General features: G+C 44.1%; 1 protein-coding gene and 1 long non-coding RNA gene across 5 annotated transcripts in view; both read left to right on the top strand.

Moving 5' to 3' along the window:
* Positions 1–24,195, top strand: part of ADCK1 (aarF domain containing kinase 1) — a 79,185-nt gene that overhangs the window by 39,123 nt on the left and 15,867 nt on the right. For all 4 annotated transcript variants that reach the window (XM_071745876.1, XM_071745873.1, XM_071745874.1 and 1 more), the window contains 3 exons: positions 14,310–14,468; positions 18,348–18,506; positions 21,754–21,870. In XM_071745876.1, coding sequence (XP_071601977.1) covers positions 14,310–14,468; positions 18,348–18,506; positions 21,754–21,870 — 435 coding nt within the window. The remainder of the gene's footprint in view (positions 1–14,309; positions 14,469–18,347; positions 18,507–21,753; positions 21,871–24,195) is intronic.
* LOC139797073 (uncharacterized) lies at positions 14,473–15,679 on the top strand. The gene is made up of 2 exons (XR_011726277.1): positions 14,473–14,542; positions 15,464–15,679. It is a non-coding gene; the product is annotated as an uncharacterized lncRNA (long non-coding RNA).

Here is a 24,195-nt window from a genome sequence, read left to right as displayed (position 1 = left end):
ACATGGGAAGAGGAGGAAGAGACAGATAATAAACTAACTGTAGAGGGAGCAGGTGGATCAGAGCAGAGACCAGAAAAGTAGGGGAAATACGGGCAGGAGAAGAAAGGAGAGGTTTATATTCAGAGGAGAGACTGGCAAAAAGGAAGCACAAAATGATGTGGCTGGCTTAGCATAGGACCTTCCTCTCTAGATCAGTGCAGAGAGGTCTGTCCTTCATGATTTGTGTGATTGGTCATTAGGGGATGCACAGAATCCCCAGCATGATGCCAGTGAGTGGCAGAGTCGGCTGAGGATTTGATTTGGTGTACAGTTGTCTCTCTTGAGTGACTTTTCTGTATCTCTAAACATTTTTTTTTCTGAGGGTAGGCTGCCAACAATACAAACTCCAGGGTCCCATCCAGTTCTCTCTAATTTTTTCTACCTCAGCTTCTCTTCAGTCCCTGCACCTTATTCTCTGTAGTGTACAGACTACAGACTGTACAGCTGTGCCTCTAGCATTTACTAGCCTGCTAGGTTTGCTGGTGTTTGAGTATCCCATCAAGGCACAGTCAGCACCAGTAACTGGTTTATGAGCTTTTCAGCAGGATTTTACTACCTGTTTAGCATCATTCTTCTAATACAGTGACCTCATTATATCTCTTTCTTGAGATTAATTCAACTCAGGCAGGACTTCCCACATCCATCAGGCTACATGTACTTCTATGGCTACCTCAGATCCTCATTCCCGTTTCCCTACCCTGTTACTCTGTGCTTCAATAAAACTTTATCGTGCTCGCATTGCTGTAATTATGACCAAAGCATGAAGAAGGGAGGTAGCTGGGCAGAATCTGGCTTAGACTGGGCTTTGTCCTCTGCTCGTTTTCATTGCATCTTGCCTCTGTCCACCCAGGTCACAAGCTGCTTGGCTGTGCAGTGCTGCTTCTGACAGAATGCTTTGTCCCAGGCCTAGACAAACTTTTCCTTCATCCCATTCTGAGGAAACACATAAAAGCATTCCACACACTACTCATGGGAGCATCTCAAAGTGTCTGAGGAGCTGGAATAGAAGGCTCTGTCAGTGTCATATATACTTGTGTGCACGCTGTGCTATCCTGCCAGTTATGTACCCTGCAAGGCAGCCCTCCATTCCCCCTGCACACCTGTCTCTGCACACAAACACCTGTTCTCACCCTGGTCTTCACTTGCCTCTCTGTGGATGGAGGATTTTGCCTACCATTCCCCGTACAAATTGTGCACATAAATGCACTGCTCCATGCCTCCTCCTTAAGTCTGTGTGTAAATCCTGGTACAGCTTTGCTCGCTGATCAGATGCTTGTATCCCAGACATCCCCTTACCACCCTCTGTGTAGTCACATAAACCTTCCCATAGACATTTCTCCCCCACCACTCCTTCTCTCATACACTTCTCAAAGCCCTCAGGCTTTCAAAGCTGAATCAGAGGCATCTGAGATGAGGCACAGGTGATGTGTGTTCCCGAAGGTCCCTATATATCCTCAGGTTCTGGCAGCTGGTTATTTCTCCTGGGACTGCTGCCCTGTGCAGGCTTACTGCTGACAGGGCCCCAGGGGCATCTCTGCAGTCCTCAGAAGAGCCTCACTGCCTGGCTCTGACTAACTGGAACCTGTTTGTTGTGGGTCCATTGACCCTTTCCTACTCAGGTTTCTTCTGTGCATGGCAGGGAATGCCTGGAATCAAAATGATCTTGGAAATTCTTTTGCTTTGGGGTACTTTCGTAAATCTTAACTTATTGCTTACTGTGCCTCAGTACTGGCCATGTCTCTGTGGCATTTCTTCTTCTTTGTGGCATTTTGAGAAAGGTTACATCTTGAAATAAGAAAGAAATGTTTTACATTGAGACCCATCAATCACAGGAATAACCTTCCCTGGGGACGTGGTAGAATCCCCATCACTGAAGGTTTTCAAGATGCGATAATCTCATGTAGTTTCCCTTTCCCGTGAAAAGTTGCATCAGATGGTCCAGGTTGGATGGTTGGATCAGGTCACTCCCAAGCTGGGCTGTTCTATGATTTGATGACTCTTTCCAAATGTGTTTTTGTAGCAGGCTGCTGATATCTGTAGGCATGGTATGTCATTTGGGAAAATGTCTGCAAGAATTTGGTCAAGGGGTTCTGGGCATGATGTGTCTTACTATATGTGTGGCTCAAGAGAAATGGGAACTTTGTTGGGGATGAGGAGAACAGTTAAACTGTTGTCACCTCTCACTTGTGTAGTAGTCAATGTCTAGTACTAGATTCAGACCTGGCCTAGAAATGAGATCTGGAGGGATGTCAGTGTTGATGACCAAGCCAAGGCTGCAGGTGTGCATGACAAAATTAGTGACATTGTCTGTTGTGATGAGAAAGGAGACAGGAAAGAAGGTTTGAGTGAGATTAGGAACAATGCTTTAGCTTTGTTGAATGTGCACAGAGATGGCTGTCTGAAGGAAGATATCTGAGAGACAGGCTGAAATGGTGGTTTGTCTAGAAGCAGGCTGATCTAGAATACACAGGTTTTCTACGTGCGACCAGAAACAAAGTTGGAATTTTGTGTGAGCTATTGTCTAGGGAGTGGTGGGGATAGGATTTGTGAGCAGAGCTTTTTGGAACATCTCCAGAAAGCTGCAAAAGGGGTAAGGAAGCTGCTCAGACATGCTAACAGCCCTGTTAGAAGAGTAGAAAACTGAAGAAACTGCTCCTTTCCTACAGTGATGTTCCTGCTATCTTAGCACTTTCAGCTCTATTGCTTGGGGTTTAGAGAACTGCAGAGAATGCAGTAAACCTCAAAGATTTCAGTAGAAAGGGACCACTACTGCTTCTCCTGAACCATGGAACAAGAAACCATTTGGGCAGATGGGATGCAGAAAGTTTACTGGCAGCAGAGCTTTCTTCTGTTTGCTCTCACTGAACACTGGTATGAGAGAGAGCCTCCTTTATTAGCAGGGGGAAAAAGAAGGAGAGGGAGAGTGCTTTCAATTAAAATACAAAAAATGGCTGGGAGTGGAGAAGTTACGTGCTCTTGGAGGACTGTGATTCCAATCAGTCTGCAGACCTGACAAGTGTTGCTCCATCCTCACAGACAGGAGAAGTGCAGGAGAAGTAATGTTTCTCCAAAAAGACTGAGAGAAAAGAGTGGATTTAATGAGCATTGTTCAAGTGAGAGACAGCTCAAGATGAAAGAGCAAATTTAGTATGCATTTGTACACAAGGGCAGGGTGGGGAACATGGGGCTGGTTGGATCATCTGCTTCATAGCCTGCACTATTGGAGGGAATAAGTAGCTCAGGAGATAAGTAGCTCATCTTCGCCATGATGGAATGGAAGGAAGTGAACAGGAATATAAGTGTGTATACATAGAATCAGAATTGTTTTGATTGGAAAAAACCTTTAAGATTATCAAGTCCAACCATTAACCTACACGCTTGCCTCAGTTTTACTCTTCTTAGGACTGTGCATTTTGCATAGACCATTAGATGTTTATATCATGAAAAAGAGAGCACACAGTGACACTGTTTAGTATGGACTTTGAGAGATTGTTTTCCACCTTCTCTCTTCATACAAGTGTAATTGCTAGTTTGCCTCTGAATCAGGTATCAGCTGTTGTTGGAGGCTAATCAGACAGACTGGGTTGTGGAAGTGTTTTAGGATGGTGGGAATGTGACTAGCTGCATAAGATGTGTATTTTGAAGTGGGATTCTGAGCAAGCCAGGTCGTTGTGCTGATTAACTGCATCTGGAAACAGGAAATGACCATTTTCTCAGTGGACACATCAGGGTTAGAGGGACTGGTACTTTGTTCCCATGCAGGGGGATCCTGAGGAAATCACTGATTTCAGTGTTTCAAGGTTCTTCCACCTCACAGCTTCTCCACAGGGGAGTGAACTGGACTTGCAGCTTAAAATTTTGATGTAGCTTCCAACAGCAAAATCTTTCCTTTGGTAATGGACATTTTGGAAAGAGCTCCTTGGAATTTAATTCTGAGCATGGGATTAGAGTAATGGGAAAAAGCCATCTGCATTATCTGAAATGGAGTACCTTGACCAGGAGTAATGTTCACATAGGTGGATGTGCTATAGACTTGTTTTCCATTGCTGGGACATGAGACTTCCCAGCATTGCTGCTTACTTTCTCTGGTTTGCTTTATGTGCTTGTGTGACCAAAGAGGTTGTGCTAGCCCTACAGGCAATGTCTCTGCTTTCCTACTCTCCTGCTTGATATCTGCCTTATGTCAGAAGTCTAATGTAGAGTCTCTTTGCTTTCAGAGTGCTTTGAGAAACCAGCACCTGGACAAAGAACAGCTGAATGAAGCTAAGTATAGAAGAGGCAGTAGCCATGGTAGTGGAAAACCTATAGGACTCCAAATGTTGCAAGTATTGACTCTCAGGGTGCTGAGCTAACGTTAAACTTAGCATCCTGTGTCTCTAGAAGGTAGGACACCCAAAATCTTAATTGTTCAAAAACATTTATTTCCTTGTGCCATTCAGAAGGATGTTCCTTAGCCAGTTAGGTTCCAGTCTGGCTGTGGCAGTCCTTACTTTTTTTGGACTGAATATGGTTTGTTTGTGGGAGCCATTGGTAAGTGGCTCACCTTTCAGAGGTAGGGAAATGAGGTCCACCTCACAGGCAGGGTCTTGAGAGATGTACATCAGCTCTGCCTGCTCCTTGCTGTTACTGCCTGTTGCAGCTGATACCACTGAGATTGGTTTTGATCCAGGATGAGTAATATTCTCAGACAGTTCTGCCTTGTCTTAAGGATTTGACTTTACTCAGGAAAATAAATGAAACTACCATGTGTGTGTCTGAGCACAGACTGTTAAGCAGGAGTCATCAGGGACTGAATGAAAGACACTTCTGAAAGACACTTCTCAAAACTGTAACAGTTAAAGGTACTATAGCAAGTACACTGATACTGTTGCTGTACAGCTTAGTGAATGGATGAGAGGAAAGGAAGAGTGGCTTCATGTAGGCTTCCTATGATTTTCTAGCCAGAAGAGGCTACAGAAAGAGGATGGTACAGGGATCAGAACGAATAGCCAGGCTCCTAAGTATGAGGCAGTAAATGAATGTGCCAGCTTTGGTCTCTGGATGATGGGATCAAGGACTCTTCCTTTAGCAGAGTTCATTTTCTGTAACATTCATGGCTTTGTGACTGGGAAATGCTGTTGGTAGGAGCTCAACAAATATTCTCAGTGGTATAGCTAGTAGTGGGCTGCAGGCTACCAAAGCGGTACCAGGCAGGAATAACAGGAAAAGATGAACTTCATACCCTAGCTTGCTCACAGTCCTTTCCTGGAAGAAAGGCTGGTGGTTGATGGACAGCCTTAGTTTTGTGCTATTGCAGTGCAATGTCAACAGTGATTAACCAAATCAGCAGTGACTGGCATGCCAGGAGCAAATATATACCATTGGCAGATGAAGCTACATGTCTGGCTGTGTGTGTAGTACTTGCTGTATATATATTATACAGATAGGTTTAAAAAAAGGATATTTAAGTTACAAATTTGGTCCTGAAAAGATTTATGACTGAGTGGACAGCCCTAATTGTGCTCATCCATACATAAGCTCTGTGGCGTGGTGTAACCCAGCATCACATGGGACATCAGGGAGAGCCAATGTTTACTGTTCAGCTCTTCCAAATTCTAGGCAAGAACCCTAATGCACATCTTCTCTTGGAACGGACCACAGTTCTTTGCCATCCTGTGCACTGAAAGATATGGGGACTTTGTGTAATAAGCTATATGTATTTGTTTTAGTGTATCAAAATACACACAAGCCTTTTACCTGTATTCATTTGGATGCAGTGCATACCTCTATATATGTGCACGAACACCAGGGAATCCACTCAGAAGAAAGCCACTATTCTGTATATATCTACAATATTATTAAAAATATTGAGTTAATAAAGAGATGTTCTTGACAGATGCATTTAGGAACCATCAATTAGGTTTGGCATTCATTAGGTGGGGAGAAGTCCAATCAGATTTCACTGACTCAACAAAGCCACCTATAAATTGTGGGCTGTTTATTCTGACGTTTGATGAATTATTCTTCATAATCCACTGTCTGCTGTGATAAATCTAATCTTTCAGTTTTTGCTGTCTTAATAATTCTTGGAGCAATGCTGTGACATTTTGTTTTCATAGAGGGGATAGAGAGGCTGGGACAATGGAAAAAACCCTAATTTGCTGTCTGGGGAGTTGCTCTACTTGAAGGTAGCATTTTTTCATGCCTAGAGCTCTGATGTTGCAGATGTGCAGGGATCAGTGAGACCTTGGTGCCATGGACAGTTACGTGTATGTTCTTGAAAAGATGACTCGCCTAGGATGAGATTCACATCCCTTAAACCTAGTCTAGGAAAAGCATTCAGACTTCTAAAAGCTATAGGGTCCTAGCATCAACAAAGTGAATTCCAAAAGCCAGGAACCACAAGCCTTAGAACTAAATGCTATGTCAGACATAGAATTGAATAACTCTTTAGCTGTTCTTCTAAATGAAGTAGAGGGGACATTGTACTAGGCAGTGTTAAGATGTCAGGTGCAGCCTTCAAAACTTCCCTAGGAAACCTTCACTCTTCCCAGAATGGTATTATGTAGGTCTGTTTTCCAGCAAGCTCACGAATCCCATTATCACAGAGTCCTGTGCTGTCTCAGCTAGGAGGCTGCAGACAGCGTGATCCCTGCGCAAACCTCAGAAAGCTGCAGGCTGAGCTCACCTTAGCAAATTGCTATCCATGAAGCCAGGATTAAGAGAGGATTGTTCAGTGCTGACTATGAGGAACTGAAAAAGGAAGGAGAGACAAGTCACTTCATCAAGGGAATTTCAGCTTGGAGAATCACAGCACAAGGAGATGTGCAAAAGTTACCCACCTTAATCACTTTCTTGCAGTCAGCTTCCTCTATGGACCTATCTCCCAGTGTTATGATTCCCTTTGCCTTGAATTTATTTATACAACCTTCCCCATGTGCATCTTCCTCATGGCATCAAAATGTTAGGAGACTGTGAGCTGCTCATGGCCATCACAGCACAGAATCACAAAATGTTAAGAGTCGAAAGGGACCTTGAGGGATCTTCGAGTCCAACCCCCCTGCCAGAGCAGAACCACCTTGTGCAGGTCACACAGGAATGCATCCAGGTGGGTTTTGAATGTCTCCAGAGGAGACTCCACAACCTCACTGGGAAGACTGTTCCAGTGCTCTGTCACCCTCACAGTGAAAAAGCTTTTCCTTATGTTTACACGGAACCTCCTATATTCCAGCTTGTACCTTTTGCCTCTTGTCCTGTCATTGGACATTACTGAGAAGAGGCTGGCTCCATCCTTCTGACTCTTGCCCTCTACATATTTATAAACATTAATGAGGTCACTCCCAGTCTCCTCTTCTCCAAACTAAAGAGACTCAGCTCCCCCAGCCTTTCCTCATGATGGAGATGTTTCACTTTGTGGCTCTGCACTGGACTCTTTCAAGCAGTTCCCTGTCTTCCCCTACTTCCTTGTCTTGATCAGGTGGCCTGTAGCAGACAGCACAACAGTATCACTCATGCTAGGCTGCCCCTTAATTTGCACCCACAAACTCTCAATTCATTCCTTATCCATCCCTCCATTAACACAATGCTGTTGTTAATGGAGCTCTGTTGTATCATAGCCTGTGATGAGTATCCTGTAGGCAAGAAGCTTAAGTTAATCCTGTGTTTCCTATTCAGCCCCTTCTGAAATAGCAGGACATCTCATAGATTGCTATCTCCAAATACAAAATGAAGACTTTGGGAGCAATTACAGTATACAGTGATAAGAAGAGGAGCTTTTCTTTGAAACTGTGGTTAAGGTTTTGAAAGTTTCAGTTTGCATTACTTTTTGGTGATAAGAGAATAGCATCATCCCAGTTGAGCCCTTTTTTATGAACTATTTTGAGTAGCTGTGGTTGATGAAGCTACAGAGCATAGCAAAGTATCTGGAGATGGTCTCTATCTGAGATGGTCTCAGCTCCTGCTGCATGTTCCGCAGATGTGTCAGACTGGCAGAGTCCCCTGATATGGGCACATTTACACTCAGTGGCTATTTACTGTACTTGTGGTAAAAGAAGTAACTTCATTGGCTGAAAGTTACATGGCAGATACTTCATGAAGATGCACTGTTACCAGAGCTCAGTTTACTTCCAGCTATGCTTCCCCAAACCCCTTTGTACTTTCAGAAATTTACAGGAACTATCAGGAACTTTCTAGGCTGTCAAACAGCAGCTGAGTCCCAAGCTACAGTAGGTGAATGATTCCTCCATTGTCCATCGTGCTGTCATAGAGACTGGTCAGTCTGGTGAGAAGAGCCTCTGAAGAACATAAGGGTGAATATACAGACCAAAAGCACAACACTGCCTCTAAGTCTATCCAGTGCTGGTAAGAGATGAAGCATGGCAGGCATACAGTGAAGCTTTACCTGGTATGATTTTCCCACTTGCACTAATCTTAAGATTAGATGTCTCCTGAGGCAGAGATTGTTTATCTTAGTATTTAATAACTTGTGATGGATTTTCTTCATTGGCTTAACTACCCACCTGGACTTCCGGTATTCATAAATATCCTGTGGCAAAGAGTTCCACTGCTTAATTGCTGTGGGGAAAAAATACTTTTTGCTTGTTTTAATCCTGCCATCTGGTAATCTTGTGTGCTAATTGACAATTTGCTGCTCTTGAGTTCTGTGGAGTGAATGAACATTCCCAATCCCATTCTGTGTGACAGAAGTGATTTTATAGAGCTCTGTGACATTCCCTCCCCATTGTGTCTTTCCAGGCTGAGGAGTCCTTTGAAGCCCTGGGAAATATTTGAAGGCAGTTTTGAAATGCTTTGGTGAAGTACTCTCTTCCCCTGGGAAATGCTGAGCATTTGAAAGTCTCCTCACTGACACCACCTGTACTGGACCAGTTCAGCTCTGGCAGAGTTGAGGAAAGGTTCTTTATAAGTGGTTGCAGAAAACCAGAATTTTCAAAACTGTTCTGCACTCTGCTGGAAATGTTCTGAATAGGAACTGTAATGCAAAGTATTCTTACTTAGACCCCATATTGGCCTCATTCTGGTTGCACCATGGTGGAAGGGGTACAGCAGGCCAGCTAAACAGGGCTGGGCTGTTTAGCCACTTGTTAGTGGTCCTGCAGTCCCCTGCACCTGCTGACATGTTGCCAGTGTTCATCTGATGTGGTCATGTCCTGCGTTAGTGCAGTGCTGTTTTGGAAGCAGAGGGGCCACATGGGTGGCTCCTGTGAGAAGCTGCTGGAAGCTCCCATAGTTCCAATCCTGGTCCCACCTCTGGCCAAGGACAAGCAGATACGGGAAGCTGGATTTGGCTCTGCAAGTATCATATACAAGAAAGGGAAAACAAAACTGCAAAAATACAAAAAGACCTGCAGAGTGGAGCTGAGAGCAAGGAATGCTAGAGAGAAGACACCAAGGTGAGGAAGGAGGGGAAGAAGGCACCTGAGCAGAAATTTCCCTGCAGCCTATGGTGAGATGGCAGGCTGTCCTCTGCAACCCACGGAGGAGCATGGTGGAGCAGTCCCTTAAGGAGCACAGTGGAATAGCTCCTGAAGTGTCACAGCTGGGCAGATGTGGACCTGCACCCATGGAGGACCCTGTGCCAGGGAAGGTGGCTGTTCCCAAAGCACATCATGTATCCGTGGACAGTCCACACTGGACCAGTCTGTTTCTGAGGGACTGCACCTGGTGGGAGGGACTCATGTTGGAGGGGTTCGTAAAGAACTCTCCCATGAGAGGGGAACTGCACACTGGAGCCGGGAAGGCTGTGAGGAGTCCTCCCCCTGAAGAGGAAGGAGTGGCAGAAACACTGTGGTGAACTGACCCTAAACACTCGCTGCCCATCCCCAGTGCTGCTGAGGGGCTGGCAGGAGTGAAATGATCTGGGACAGGGAGAAGGGAGAGGTGGTGGGAAGGTATTGAGATCTGGTTATGTTTTCTCTTTTTCTTGGTAGATAAAATCAGGTTTTTTTTCTACCAAGTTTGCTTGGTTTTTTGCCTGTTACTATAATTGGGAAGTGAAAAACCTCCCTATCCTTGTTTCAATTAATGAGCCTTTGGGTGGATTTTCTCCTCCTTGTCCCACAGTGGGGATGGGAGGTTGGCAAGAAGAGCCCTGGTGGGTACCAGCTGGGCCTAACCCATGACAGGTCACTATGGCAGAGCAGAGCCACCAGATCCTGCTTGGGATGATGGTACATAGTGCTGGGCCAGGGAGGGGTTCCACGAATTCCAGGGGTTCCTAGTTTCTGCTCTAGTGTACCTCGTTAGCAGCCTTTCTGGAGAGAGAAGTGAATGTACTCCTAGTGGAGCGGGCGGGTTGAAACCAGGCTGTAGTATCTGATCATTTGCTGCAGCACATGGATATAAAAAGGTTGGGCTTATGAGCCACTTTATTTCAAAAGAAATTAGCTAGCAAGACATGCACATTTAACATTTATGGTTTGGAGATTAAGACATCAGGCTGGAACTTGGGATATTTGGGTTAAATCCCAGCTCTGTCAAAGACTTCTCAGAACATGCTGGGCAGGTCGTGTAAGGTAATACTTTCAGAAAGGACTCAGGATTTGGGAGCTGAAATCCAATTGACTTCCAGTAACTTCCTAAGGGTTTAAGGATAGGATTCACATAAAATACTGAGGCATTTTGATGCTCAGCATTGCAGCATGAGCTGGTATTTGCCATGGACCTTGGGCAGAGTGCTCCATGCTTTGGGAAGGCACTTCAGCATGTGCGGAGGAGCTGGGGACTCCTGGAAAGCACGAGTTGGTGCAGCTCCTGTGATGGCCATGCCTCTTGTGCAATGGTGCTCTGGGCTTAATGGTCTCTAGGTGCAACCCCAGCACAAATCCATAGTAATAAGTGTCTAAGAAGATAGATCCTGCAAGAGCTTTTATATCAGTTTCCTGAGGTATGAATACTGTTACCAACAGCCATGAAAAGATTTTGCATATTTAAAATTAAAGAAGCTTCATTCTTCAGAATTAAACAGTCAGGGGCTGTGTTTCCAGCCAGGAAGTATGGGGACACATGGATTTGCTAGCTGAGTATGTACCCGATGGGGAGCTGGCTGTGCAGAAGGCAGGTGAGGGAAACCACTGTGTGCAGGGACACTGCTCACCTGCACAGCTGTAAACCTGCAGCTGGCTGACCTGCTCCTTTGAAAGAGCCCTAAAGTTTCTTTTCTCACTTTTAAACCTTTATTAAACCTGTCTGGAAACTATGCTTGTTTTATCTCCTGCCAGGATTACAGATAGTAACAACCATTTTGATAAGGCCCTTCGAGACCAGCTGTGGCCTGAAAAAAGCTTGAGAGTTCCTAAAGTACTGTGGCAGGTGGGCTCTGAGACTGTCCCAGGCCTTTGCTTGCTAATTATCTATGCTGAAAATGATGGTTAGGGTTTTTGTTAAGGGTACTTATTAGCTGGATGCTTGTAAGCAGTAAGAGCCTGCAGTCTGCTCCAAGAACTCCCTGCCTACATGAAATGGGTGCAGCCGTCTTCCCTTGGGAAGCACCCAGCTTCCCTGCAGGCAGTGTGGGAGCCTGGCTCACTTCTCAGCTTCCATGTTATACAGCCTCTCACTTTCTTTTGCCTGGCTGGGACACAGCCTGCATCAGCTGCCTCTAGCAAGCTGCAAAAGGACAATTTCATAATGAATGAGGGTGATTTGCTAAGTAGGGGGTCCTGGAGCCCAGCCTTAATTGTGCTGCTGCTTTATCTCAGCCTCACACCTGCTCATGTAATGGCCCGGCTGTGACCGACTCCCTCCCGCATGTGCATGCTCTACCCCTCTGCTCCTGGAGGAGCCATCAATTCTGTAGCCTTTTTGCAGTCAGTCGCCTTGCTGCCCTTGCCTACAGCCTGTGGGTGTGCACAAATTCCCTTCTGAATTGCAGCAGGGCTAGTGGGCTGGCTTTAACACACATGACTGCTGACTTGGCTTCCATGCCCTAAGTGATTTTTTATATTAAATCCTTCTGCCAAAAAGAACTCCTAGGGACAGCTCTCTTCAAATGATGTTTCATTAGAAAACTTAGTGACACAAGAATATTGTATATATTATTTCTGCCAGAGGGATTATGTGCAGGGTTTTTTTTCCCTGCATGCATTTGATACTTGTGAAAACGGTTGGATTGACAGTGCAGGCAATTAAAAGCTTTTGAAATCCACAGCAGATGGAATTTTATCCAATTTATATGTAGTTTTACTATAAGTGTACTTTACTGAGTTCAAGCCAGTGAACTCTCAATTCTGTGCTTCAACTTTTGGAGGATCTTACTACCCTTAGGACAGTTAGAGGAGTAATACTGGCTGCTACTCTATAAAGGGGACATCCTTTTAATGTGACGATCTAGAGTAGCAAGACAGTTGAAGAAAGCCCCAGCTCGACCACAGCAATTCTCTGCTTGCATTTTTTTCTTCCTTATGGGATCTTGTAGTCCAACATGCTTTTGGCCACTTTAAGTCTCTTCCCCTTAACAGGTCTTCTCTTCATCTGATAGACAAACTTCACATACAGGTGAAAGTCCTTGTGTCTTGAACATCTCCCCTCAGCTGTTATCATGTAGGTGCTTCTTTATCCTAATCTGAAACAAGAATCTCAAAATCCTGAAGTGAAAAAGAAAAGAAAGAGCCAGGGGAAAGAGAAAAAAAACCTTTTTTCTCTTGGGATGTGAATGTCAATAGGTTTGAATTATGGACCTGCTGTAATTAAAAAACACATAACTAGCTGTTTTTAAATGCAGTTGTTTTACTTAATTGATTTTGCCACCAGGACCAAGGGGAATTAATTAAATAAATAAAATGCACCTTCCTAGTGAATTACTGGAGGCAGCTGAGTCTCTGTTGGAATCTAATTGCTGCAAATGCTCCAGTTTGTTGCTAGTGTTAGTTTTCTGTGGAAGGGACTAGAAGAGAAGAGGTAGGGTGGTGTGGGAGGGGGCTCGTTCCCTGGCAGCTGCGGGAGGGAACAGGCTGCTCCTTGTATTTTTCTTCCTTGTCAGCAAAAAGAATATTCCTTTAACAGTTTGCATAACGACTTTGCTTAGAAGGTCTTTATTCATATTTAATTACTAGCTTGCTACAGTTCCCATCTTTAATTACCTTTTTAAAAAGCAGGTTATAAAAATGCACTGACATTCTTTCTTTTTTGCTACTGCATAAATTAAAGGCTTCTCAGCTGCTCACCTGAAACCAGTCCAGCTCACGGGAAGTGTGGGACAGGTTTCCTTTTCTGACTGCTTGATAGCTTTTCTGCACCTTGCTCTACAGAGCAGAATAGAAACCCTCAACTATTAGTACATGAACTAACTCTGGAACTAAAGTGACATAGCCATGTTGGCTATCCCTCTGGGCTAATTAACAGTGTGGAGGGGCCTGGCTAGTCAGCCAGGCTGATACCATGCTGCCATGGTAATAATGTTTCCAGTGCCCAAGCTGCCCGTGGGTCTCTAGCAGGGCACTGTATGCAGGGCAAATGGGCCTTTGTCCATCTCTTATTACCTCATCCATGTCTGTCTGGGTTTTCGCTTCCTGGACATCCCCCCGCTAAATCTGATTCTTCATCTGCAACTTCCCTTAGTCTAGTCCTGAGTTTTACAGCCAGAGCTGCTAATAATTTCCTCTCCTGCCCACAGAGTGCTTTGCTGTCCCCACCTGGTGCTTTCTCTGAGCTGAGAGCACTGGTTATGTTTATTGGTAGCATGAGAAAGACCATCACATAAAACAGGCTCTCAGGCCAAGTCAACAGAGGTGCAATCTGCAATTTTTGTTACTCCGGGCCTTACCACTGTTCCTGGTCGTGTGCTGGCTTTCACCAAGGATGTTAGCTGACACTGCTGTAATGCATGGGAACACACAGTGGCAAGTTTCAGGGGGTTATGGTGAGTGGCATTGTTTGTATATCACAGAGCATATATTATATATAAGTGGCTAAAGATACACCGTGTTTGGCATCTGTACCCAGTAACAACCAAGGATGCTGCCCACAGTAGCTCCAGTCCATTTTCAGGACAGGCTGGAGGAGGGGCTCTCAGCTGCTGCCTGGCCACTCCGTGAGATGCACCACTGGACCTCAGCCACAGGTTCCTATAGGCAAAATATCTCCATGGCACTTCTGCACTTGGCTGGCTTCATGGGGAGGCCGAGCAATGACAAGACTCGGACAGGGGACAGAAGAAAGATGAAAGGTCTGAGCTACTCCAGCTTTGGTACCCACTGTCTCTGGCCTTGGGCAGGGCTTTCCTTACGATAGTTTCCGGCATCCCAAGCTGATGCAACTTTCTTTTCTCTTGACAGATAAAAGAGCTCTTTGTGAGTTTTGAGGACACTCCCTTGGGAGCAGCATCGCTAGCGCAGGTGCACAAGGCAGTACTGCAAGATGGGAGAACGGTGGCAGTGAAAATCCAGCACCCAAAGGTCCAAGCTCAGAGCTCCAAGGATATTTTGCTCATGGAGGTAAAACTACCTGTTGATTTTATCTTACAGAGCAATTGGCACTGAAATGTGTGGGCGGCACATTCACCCATGGCGTAAGTAGGTATAACACTATCCTATAGCTTTGAAACCTCCACAGAGATAAATGCTATCTGATGAGAATAATACAGAAAGGTGATTGTATAGCTGGAGAGACTGAACAAGAGGGAAAGAGTGAAGAAGGGCAGAAGCAGAAGACAGGTGAACATGAATGACGTCAGAGTAAGACCATATGAGATTTAAAAATTAAAGAGTGAGTCCTAAAGCTTCTCTTCAGCTTGTGTGCCCATTATTAACTGGTTGATTAAACTAGTCTCAGTTACCCTTGCAGTCAGGGCTTTATGGCCAAGGAAAAATAATTCTCCCTGGTTAGCATGTTTTTTTTCAGTTAAATTCCAGTGTGGATTCAACAGTTGCTGGGGTTACTGTGATTCAGTTTTGTTTCTTGATCAGCTTCTTAATGCTGAGCTGCTTCATGCTGGAAACAAAACCACTGAAATATGGAGAGGGTCACCTAACGGGCAGACACACAGATGAGGGATTCAACTAGGAAAAAAGTTTCAGTGCCTTCCTCCTGTTCCTCTCTTGAATGGTGGGTGCCTTTCATGTTCCCAGTGCAATGCTGTAGCTTCTCTTCAGCTTCTAAGTCTAGCTCACTGAAAGGAGGAACTTGAAAAAAAGCTGTAGCACTGCCCTGCATTGCAGTAGTCAAAGATGGCAGTGGTATGGTAGGGAACAGGAAATGGAGACAGGGCTGAGGTGGAGGAGAGGGGAAGGATTAGGTCTGTAAATGGTAGCACTAAAGCTTTTAGTTGTCCTAATAAGCTTACACCTGTATATATAGTACGGTAACATGCATATCCATCAGCAGACGGGTATGTCCATGGGACTAAAGAGGGGAAAATTAAGCTGAGGGTCTCTGAAGAGTGTTTAGAGGGCACTGGTGATGCAATATCACTCACAGTTCTCCATCACAGGAGATCAGGAATTGAAGATCTTGCCAGTACCCTCTCACAGGAGCACATAACTGAAGCTTCTTTAGGCAACTAAAGCACCCTGTTTTGCGCAATCCTGGCTAGTCTGCGAAGAATCACAGCTGCTTCCAGCTGGAGCACATTATTTTGCAGCTGAATATTTATTTTTAACTTGTAGTGTAAGAAATTTTTCATTTCAATAAAGATATATCCCAGTAAGATGTGCTGTGCTTCTTCCAGTGCTGCTTTGAGAACAGGGAACTCTTTGAACCGGCTTTGGCTCCTGCTGTAGATTTGGATTTGATTCAGATCCTGTCCAGGACTGACTGCTGTGGTCTGCCCAAATGAGTTTGCTTTTGTGAGTCATGAGATGCACAACAGTTCTTAGAGGGGGCTTATGGCATCCCCCTCCTGCCCAGGACAGGATGGCAGAAACTAAGCAGTCAAGGGAGAAGAATGAGCTGGTAGTGAAAGACTCTGAGACCAGGGCAATAAGATTGTTGTCTATGAATGAGCCAAGACCTAGATCCACCTCAGGACACTTGGCCCTTTTAACAGTGGGTATCACACAGAAAATCCCCCCTCACACTGTTGTTGTGATTGCTGTTTATACTGGTAAAAGACATTTGAACAAATAATTTTATGGTTCCTGTCTTTCCTGGTTTTAGACTAATCCTCTTAGGAAAGTTGAAACTAAAACAGTGTATTTCCTTCAGGCAATTTAGTACTGCCCTTCTACAGACAGTATAGTTTGCCATCCTTGAGATCTCTTTTGTACAGCTATGGAAAAGTATCTCACAACATGACACATGTGGTCTTGGTTTTAAAGGGTCTCTTGTGGAGTGTTGGTTTACATGCATTGTTATTCCTTGTGTGGGTCTGGTTTTGTGTAGGCTGCACTTTAAGACAGATTATGTGCACTAAGGTTCTGGTCCTTTAAGCATCAGAGAGACTGGATGTGGCACTCAGTGCCATGGTCTAGTAACTGCAGCAATAGTGGATCAAGGGTTGGACTTGATGATCTCTGAGGTCCTTCCAACCCTGCCAATTCTATGATTCTATGCTATTGCAGCTAGGTAGAAGGCCAATTTAAAGACTGATTGAGATGGTCTTATTTAGAGACTGGTGGGAAGGAATCTGAATGGGAAAAGCTAGATGGAAAATTCCTAAATTCATTTGAGGTTTCATAGCATCAATGCTTCCTCTTTAAAAATCAGTACAGCATCTGATTAATCCAGAGAGAGATACCTCATTGCTCTTCTTATATTGATACTTATTTCAAGACAGTATGTTAGAGACATGCCAGAAAAAGGACAGCCAAATACTTGCTAAGTATGTCCCTACTGATGGTCAGGTTCACATATTGATTCAAAAGAGCATTTAAAGAAAGCAAAAAACAATGCATGAATTTTCTCACATCAGGCACCGATGAAATAAACCTGCAATTCCTATAAAGTTTATGTACATGTTCATGAAGATTGCTGGTTACATTTCATTTGGGTGACATAAATTTGAAAGGATTTATGCCTCCAGATATAACAGCAGAAAAATCATTCAATAGTGTCTGGAACCTGGTGATTACATTTTTAAAGGAACATTGAGTTTGGAACTGACATTTAGATAAGAGAAGTAGAGACAAGGGTGGAGAGCAAACATTTTCACACAGTTGAACAGGGACGGTGATGGTTCATAAATTTATTTCTTGTCATACCTTTCAATGATGGCAGCTTTCTATGTGTGCTTTAAAAGTTCCTCCTGCAGTGCAGGAATTCCCACCTCAACAGTGGAGATTAGAAGGTGAAACTGTCTAGGAACACACACTGACAAGTCTGTTTTCATTTTCAGATGGATGTACACAACAAGTAAGATAAAGACAGCAAAGTAGATTGCATTTTTATGTTTTATTGTTTTATGATTCAGGTAGGAGAATTATAGGACTCAAATTATAGGACTCAAAAAAAAAAAATTACCCAAATTATTCTCCTTAAGATGTGGTCCAAATTGTCAGCTTGTGTAAATTTGTGATGCTGGTTGAGAAACTGGCCCTTCATTTGAACTGAAAGCATGTTTGGCTGCTGTGCAGCTTTGGTTATGCCATCCAATCACATAATCTTGATTTTTTTCAGGAAGGACTGCCTATCACTCACCCCTTAAATGTTGCTTTAAGCAGGTATTTCCAGGAACCTTTTGTTTGGGCTGTTCAAGGCCCTGTGCAGCTATCTAATCCCTTTAAGAAGAAGAGGATGCTGAGTGGTGGATATATGATACTTAAAAAGCTCACCCCCAGCATCGCAGAGGATGGCTGTGACACTGAGGAGCAATTCGCCCTCTGACCCCCGTCAGAAGTGTCCTTTAAAGATCTGTATCCAAAAGTCACTGTTTTCTCTGAACTGCCCAGTGGATTTTCTGTGCTAACAAAATTCTTGCTTAGTAGTAGAGGTAACGTAGAGATGGTAAGTCTTGCTTTAGATCTTTCTCTTCTACATTACATAAGGGCTGTTTGAATGAAGCTTCACAGTGACTTGTAGAACTATAGGACTCAAAAGAGAGTTGCTCCTGGGCCCTGCCCTTGGCAAGATCTGGCCATGTGGTCTCTTCTTCTGGGCTTTGTTCTCTTCTAGGAAGCAGGCATCTGGGCTCTGTTTGGTGTCTGTGCCATCATCTAACTCCTAAATGCACTTGTGTTGAAGGGAAAGCCAAAATTTGTTGGCTTTGTCAAGGCATGACATGATGTGTTGTGTTATGACACTGCAGGAACCCTATAATCACTTGGGGTGCAGGTTGGGTTTTTTGGTCTCAATTGAATTATCCTGTCAAAACAGCATTGTGTGTAGCTGCATGGTTGTGGAGCCAGGATGCAGCTGAGTATCTGTGTCCTTGTTCTCAGGTTCTCCTCTTGGTTGTAAAGCAGATCTTTCCAGATTTTGAGTTTATGTGGTTGGTGGAAGAAGCCAAGAAGAATTTGCCTCTAGAGTTGGATTTCCTCAATGAAGGTAGAAATGCTGAGAAGGTTGCTCATATGCTCAAGAACTTTGACTTCCTGAAGGTGAGGGAGCACATATTTCTGTGTATGTTTGTTCATTATTAGTTTCACTTTGGGTATCTTGTGCATCTCATTCAAACCTGGAGGAACCATACAGAGGGAGAATGGAGTTGAATCCCTCTGTAATGTTCATCCTAGATTGCTTTGCTGATAAAACCCAGAAACTGCTCTGAGACTTGCTTCCTTGTCTGTTTCCTACTGAAGGCACTGTATATTGGATGAGTGGTGGCTTGGAGCCAGCAGTCTCTGGAGCCTACTACTCATTTTCCCAGATACTATTTCTGAACTTGTCCAGAGCCAAGTGAATTTGCCCTTCTTTACTGGGCCATGTGGTGACACCTTTCCTAGGCTTTGTCTCTACTGAGGTAAAGAAATGGACATAAAACAGAAAATCTAGATCGAAACTGATGATGTCAAGTAGGACTGGGAACACGGTGTATCTCAGGAGGAAGCATGTTTGCAAGAGTCCTTCATCCTGCAAAAAAGTATATTCTCACTGTGGAATTGAGCATACATCCTTCATACACATCCGTGGCTAGTGTGTTCATGCCATCTTCATACACAGACTCAGCTGTACCCATATTGTGCTCCTCCCCACTGACACTCTGACCCCTCCTTCCCTGCTACACTCTGACTAAGGTCACACACCAATGTACACCCAGGCACGTACACATCTCATTCTTGGAAAGACCTAAGCTCACATCTTCAAACTAACAATTGCACTAATCTTTTGCTGACAAACAAGAGGCTCAGGCCTCTACCATAAATATTCTGGAAATTCACAAGTATGATCAAGTACACACAGTGCTATGGGCACAGTCACTGATGCAATTACATTTGCACATATGCAAAGACAGCAAAAAACACACTCTCCTTTGGACCGTCCTGCATACATATACACATCAAAATGAGGTTTTCACCTCCTGTTTATGCAGAAGTCCCAAGATGGAAGTGACAGGTGTCTGAAATGAGGTGAGCATGTTAGACTTTACAGGCTGATACATCCATTTTTTTCCTTGCTTTCTCCATGCAAGGGCTGTAATTCATTGTCACCCGACTCCAGATTTGGGGCAGTCCTTTTAGAGCCCAGTGGCAGCAGTGGCTTTCCCATAGACACAGACAGCTAAAAGCCACCAAGGCTACAGAAGGTCAAAGGCCAATGATTTTGCTGAGTGGGCGCTTATCAGAAGTGCTGCACCTTGGAGAGCTGTATCCGCTGTGGCTGTAACTAGGAGACTGTGAAGTAAATCCCCATGGAGACGGCCAATCACCCCCTTGCTGGGTTAAGGAGCTATCATGATATCAATATGTGTAACAATAACAAATGTCTTGAGTTGGCCAAATAATGGATTCTCCTGTCTGACCTGCCAATTCAGAGACGTATTCATCACCCAAAGGCAACAGAAGAATTGGGTTCCTGTAGCATTAATTTTCCTATTTAAGCTAGAAATCTGAGAAGTAGATTTTGTGCTGTGAACCAGTCTGAGCTTTTAAAGCCAGAGATAAATTGTTTCCATGCACTAGCATTACAGCCAAACATCTGTGAGTAATTAAAAAAATTCACTGTAGAATTTGGCTGTGAATGAGAGAGACATCTCTGAGAGCATGGATAGTGCTTTACAAGACCAATGACTTGCCCCTGTGAATCTTGAGATGAGAATAAGAGTAATAAAAAAGGGTCTAGGGCAGCAGGGATCAGTGAGCTAGATGGGCTGGGGAACTGTTAGTTTTGGAGTTGGTTTGCTTTCTCATCAATCTAACAACAAAGAATAGTCATAGAGATAATATGGGAAAGCTCAGTGTAGCTGAATCCCTCTGGTCTATAGTGGACCTCTGGTATCAAGGTTAACGTGCAAAGTATGCCAGAAGTGTTGGACAGTGGAACTGAGGGACACTGGAATTCCTCAGCAAAGGAGTCTTTGATCTAAAGTGGCCCATCCGTGGTAAGTTAGAAGTCAATGACACTGGGAAAATGGTCTCTGTAGGACAGGAACAGTGAGGCAGGCAGATAATTTGTGAGGGCCTGAGACACTTTGAGTAGTTACATACAGAGTATAAAACAAATGCTTCTTGTTCAGGAACTATTATGAACTACATTTGTCTGGCTTATTCCCATGGCTTTGGTCACACTACAGGGACAACACTTCTAACCTCTTCCTGTCCTGCCCCAAGATGCTGGACCCTCTCAGTGTGTGAGTCCCAAGTCCAAAGCTGAGTTGGGTGGTTGAGGAGAGAGGCTGCACAGCTGGATCTCTCTTTATGGGATCCAAAATACGCACCTCTGTGCTGGGGCACAGTAGTGGGAATGGCTGAAACTCCCTTTTATCTTTGGTAAAATATACTTGTGTGGCTTCACCCATGTGCAAAAGCAAATCTGGACAGCTTGGGAGACAGGCCAGCACAGTGACATGAGGAATATCTAAAAGGAACTTCAGGAAAAGAACTCCTGACAGTAGTGAATCCAGTGTGGAAAGAATTCCACTGGGGAGAGAGGCTGGGAAAACAGGAGCCAAGGGAGCAATGCCTGCGTCACTGCCTCCCTGGGGTGACACTGGGGCTCTTACTGGTACCTCACTCAGCTTGATTTACTGCACACTGAATGAAGTGCTTCAACGTTTTACACTTGTTACTGTGTCATGTTGGCAATAAGATAGTTAAGGGTCTCCCAGGGTTTCTGTGACAAGCCCCTTATTTGTGAACACTTGATTTTTCTCCCAGTTCAATTCCAGATGGCCTGAGTATGCAGGGTTTGTCAGCTTAAAGGCATTTTTGTTCCAAGGGATATTATGGATATGCAATTTATGATGATGGCTTATCGTTTTTTGAGCTGCATAAGTGGACCCTGTGTGTAGCAAATGAGATGCAGTTCCTTTTTAAAAGAGCTGAGTGGATTATTCAGAAACTTGCAATAGGTACGGGTAAAACGACCAGCTAGTGGAGCTGCAGAGCAGATAAGAAAGCCCAGACATCCCCAGACATCTGTGGGAGGTTGTCAAAATCTTGTAGAGTCTGGCCAGAAATGTTGCATGAGGACAGATCCTGCTGTCATTGAATTGGTGTGTTTTCCTTGCTCATATTGCTGCTGTTCTGAGGAAGAAGCTGGTAGATGGATTTACTTCCCGTCTGCTTGGGGGAAAAAAAAAAAAAAAGTCCTCACTTCAGCCTCTTCCATTTTTCTGCGTTGTTTGTGATATATTCTCCTTGCTGTCCCAGCCTGTTGTTTGAGTTAACCCATCTGTTCCTGTTTCAGGTCCCCAGGATCTACTGGGAGCTCTCAACGAGGCGTGTCCTTCTCATGGAGTTCATGGAAGGGGGACAGGTGAACGACAGGGCCTACATGGAGAGGAACGGCATCAATGTCAATGAGGTAGTTTCTCAGCCATCTCTGAATTCAGCCTGGTGGGCAAAGCAAAACTGATGTTGACATCAATTGATGTTGATGCAAGATGGAGGCTGACAGCATAGGAGAGGGCAGAAAAGGGAGCAGATACAAATGTAAACAAGAGCAGCCACTCAGAGAGATCTCAGGTTTTGTGCTTCTGGGAGAAGTACATAGCCCCTTATAGGGACCACTCTCCTGTAGGCTGCATAGCTAGAGATCTTTAAGGAGACAGATACTGAAAGGTGACCATGCCCTTCTATTACATACTTCTATGGTTTGTTCCAAGATGGCAGTTCCTGTTTACCTAAAGGAACAACTTCAGCTTCTGATTCTTCTTGTCTGTTTTATTCCTCTCTTTCTTCTGCATTAGCTTTCTCCTGGACAAAAGCATGGGATGTAGCTTTTATATCTCAAGAGCTATCACGTTATGCATGGGATATAAATCATATCCTATGTTTTATATAATCATAGTTATTAGAGAGCTGGACCTTCAGCTGTGGTGCTTTGCATAATATTCTGACATGGATTGTTTTTTTCTGCTTTCCAAATTCTCCCTTTTTCTTCCGGATGCAAGTTTTCTTCTTTGCTTCTTAGTCCTACATTACAGTGTAGTTTTGCAGTCCTTGTTAAACAGCTGCCAGATTCCATCCCTACAGAGAGGCTACGTTTCCCCATCAGTAAAATAGTTTGTATGTGTGGCATAAAGTTGGGAGAGCACTTTGGATTCTCTGCGTTGGAGAGATTCTTGAAGAAAAAAGGTATTCCCAGAAGGACTGAGAAGATGCTGGTGGAAAGGGTTTTGAGCCATTGGGCAGTGTGTGAAGCCACTCCTCCCATTCAGTGAGTGCTGAGGTGCTGCTTCTTTGCCTTTTCTCTTGTATCATATCAAGCCTCAAAGGTGCACTTGGTCAACTAGCTATCAAAGAACTATCGGCATAAAATTTATTGCACTTAATCTGTCCATCCACTTACTTCTGAAATCTGAATGCTTCCTCTCTCTGCTTTTCATTCTCTCTATTCCCTTTCCATCCATGGCAAAGTTCATGTGTCATCAGCTACAGACATGCCAAAGACCTCTTACGGGAAGGGAAATATGAGTTTGGTGTGCTCCACAAGGAGACAATATTACATGTGTTTTCTCAGCTGCTTCCTTAAGTCAGCATACATCTCTTTTTCTGCCTGAAGAGCTCAGACAAATGACAGGTAGAGGATTGAGTAACCTGCTTCTTTCTCTGCCTGTTTCTCGTTGCCTCTTCCTCTGCTCTTGCACCCCTCAGAGGTCAATGAGCTATTTTTGAGTAACCTCCGCAGGCAGAAAAGGCAGGTGCCTTTTTAAAAGTAGATTTTGAGACTGCATTTCCATTGTAATTGTGATGAACAAGCCAAGGTCAATGGGTAATAGTGAACAATGCTCTCCTCCTTGCAAGATGTCTGGTCCATTTTCATTCAAGGGACTTCTTAGATGACCACAACCTCACCTGTAGATAGTGCAGTCTCTCTTCTTTCATGTATACTTCAAGAAGAATTTGGAGTATTTGGGTCAGTGGTTTTCCTCCATCAGAGGATCATAGAGGATATTTTCAGTTTCTCAGAGGTAGACACAATTCCTTCTCTGTGTTTATTTTGTGCTGATAATATTTCCCTGTATTTACCAAGGTATGTAAGTGTCTCAATGATGCAGCTGGTCTGCACAGACCACCACAGTGTGACTCTTGAGAACATGGCAGCTCATGGCTGTTGCCATCAAGTGTGATTTTAAAAGCCTTGTCCATGGCAGACGACAGAGTCTGCTCCATTCACTTGAATAAGTCAGCTGATCAAAAGCAAGAGAGTTGTTTCTTTGACTGAGTTTATTTTATCCTTTTCTTGTGCTATAAAGGCAGAGGTTAAATCTAGCTCACAGTACTCAGACACAACAGCAAATATTCTTGAGTCCTGAAATAGGCAGAGAGGCCTGTTTTGATGCATTAGCAGGAGAACTCTTGAGCAATATGTACATTCATATTTTGAGCTGGGATTCCTCACAGTTCTGGGACAGCAGATCCAGTGACATCAAGGTAGCTAGCATAGTGTAGCTCCCTGGGACTTTGGTTATGTCTTTGAATTTTCTCAAGCTGCTGGACTTGGCAAAGTTGTCTGGAGAAGCTCAGAAAAAAACATTCATTACAATCTTTTCTGTAGCTTTCTTCAGCCAGTCAGGGTGGAAAATTCAATGACTTCACCCTTTCAGTGGGATATTTTTTTGCCAGTACATACCAAAATAAAGTAGAGAATAAGCTAATTTCAGTTTTTCAAACTTGCAGAGGTTTT

This window comes from Heliangelus exortis, chromosome 5 (genome assembly GCF_036169615.1).
Source record: "Heliangelus exortis chromosome 5, bHelExo1.hap1, whole genome shotgun sequence".
NCBI lineage: Eukaryota > Metazoa > Chordata > Aves > Apodiformes > Trochilidae > Heliangelus > Heliangelus exortis.
The sequence above is the reverse complement of the archived record's forward strand: the minus strand, read 5'-3'. Positions and strand labels throughout refer to the sequence as shown.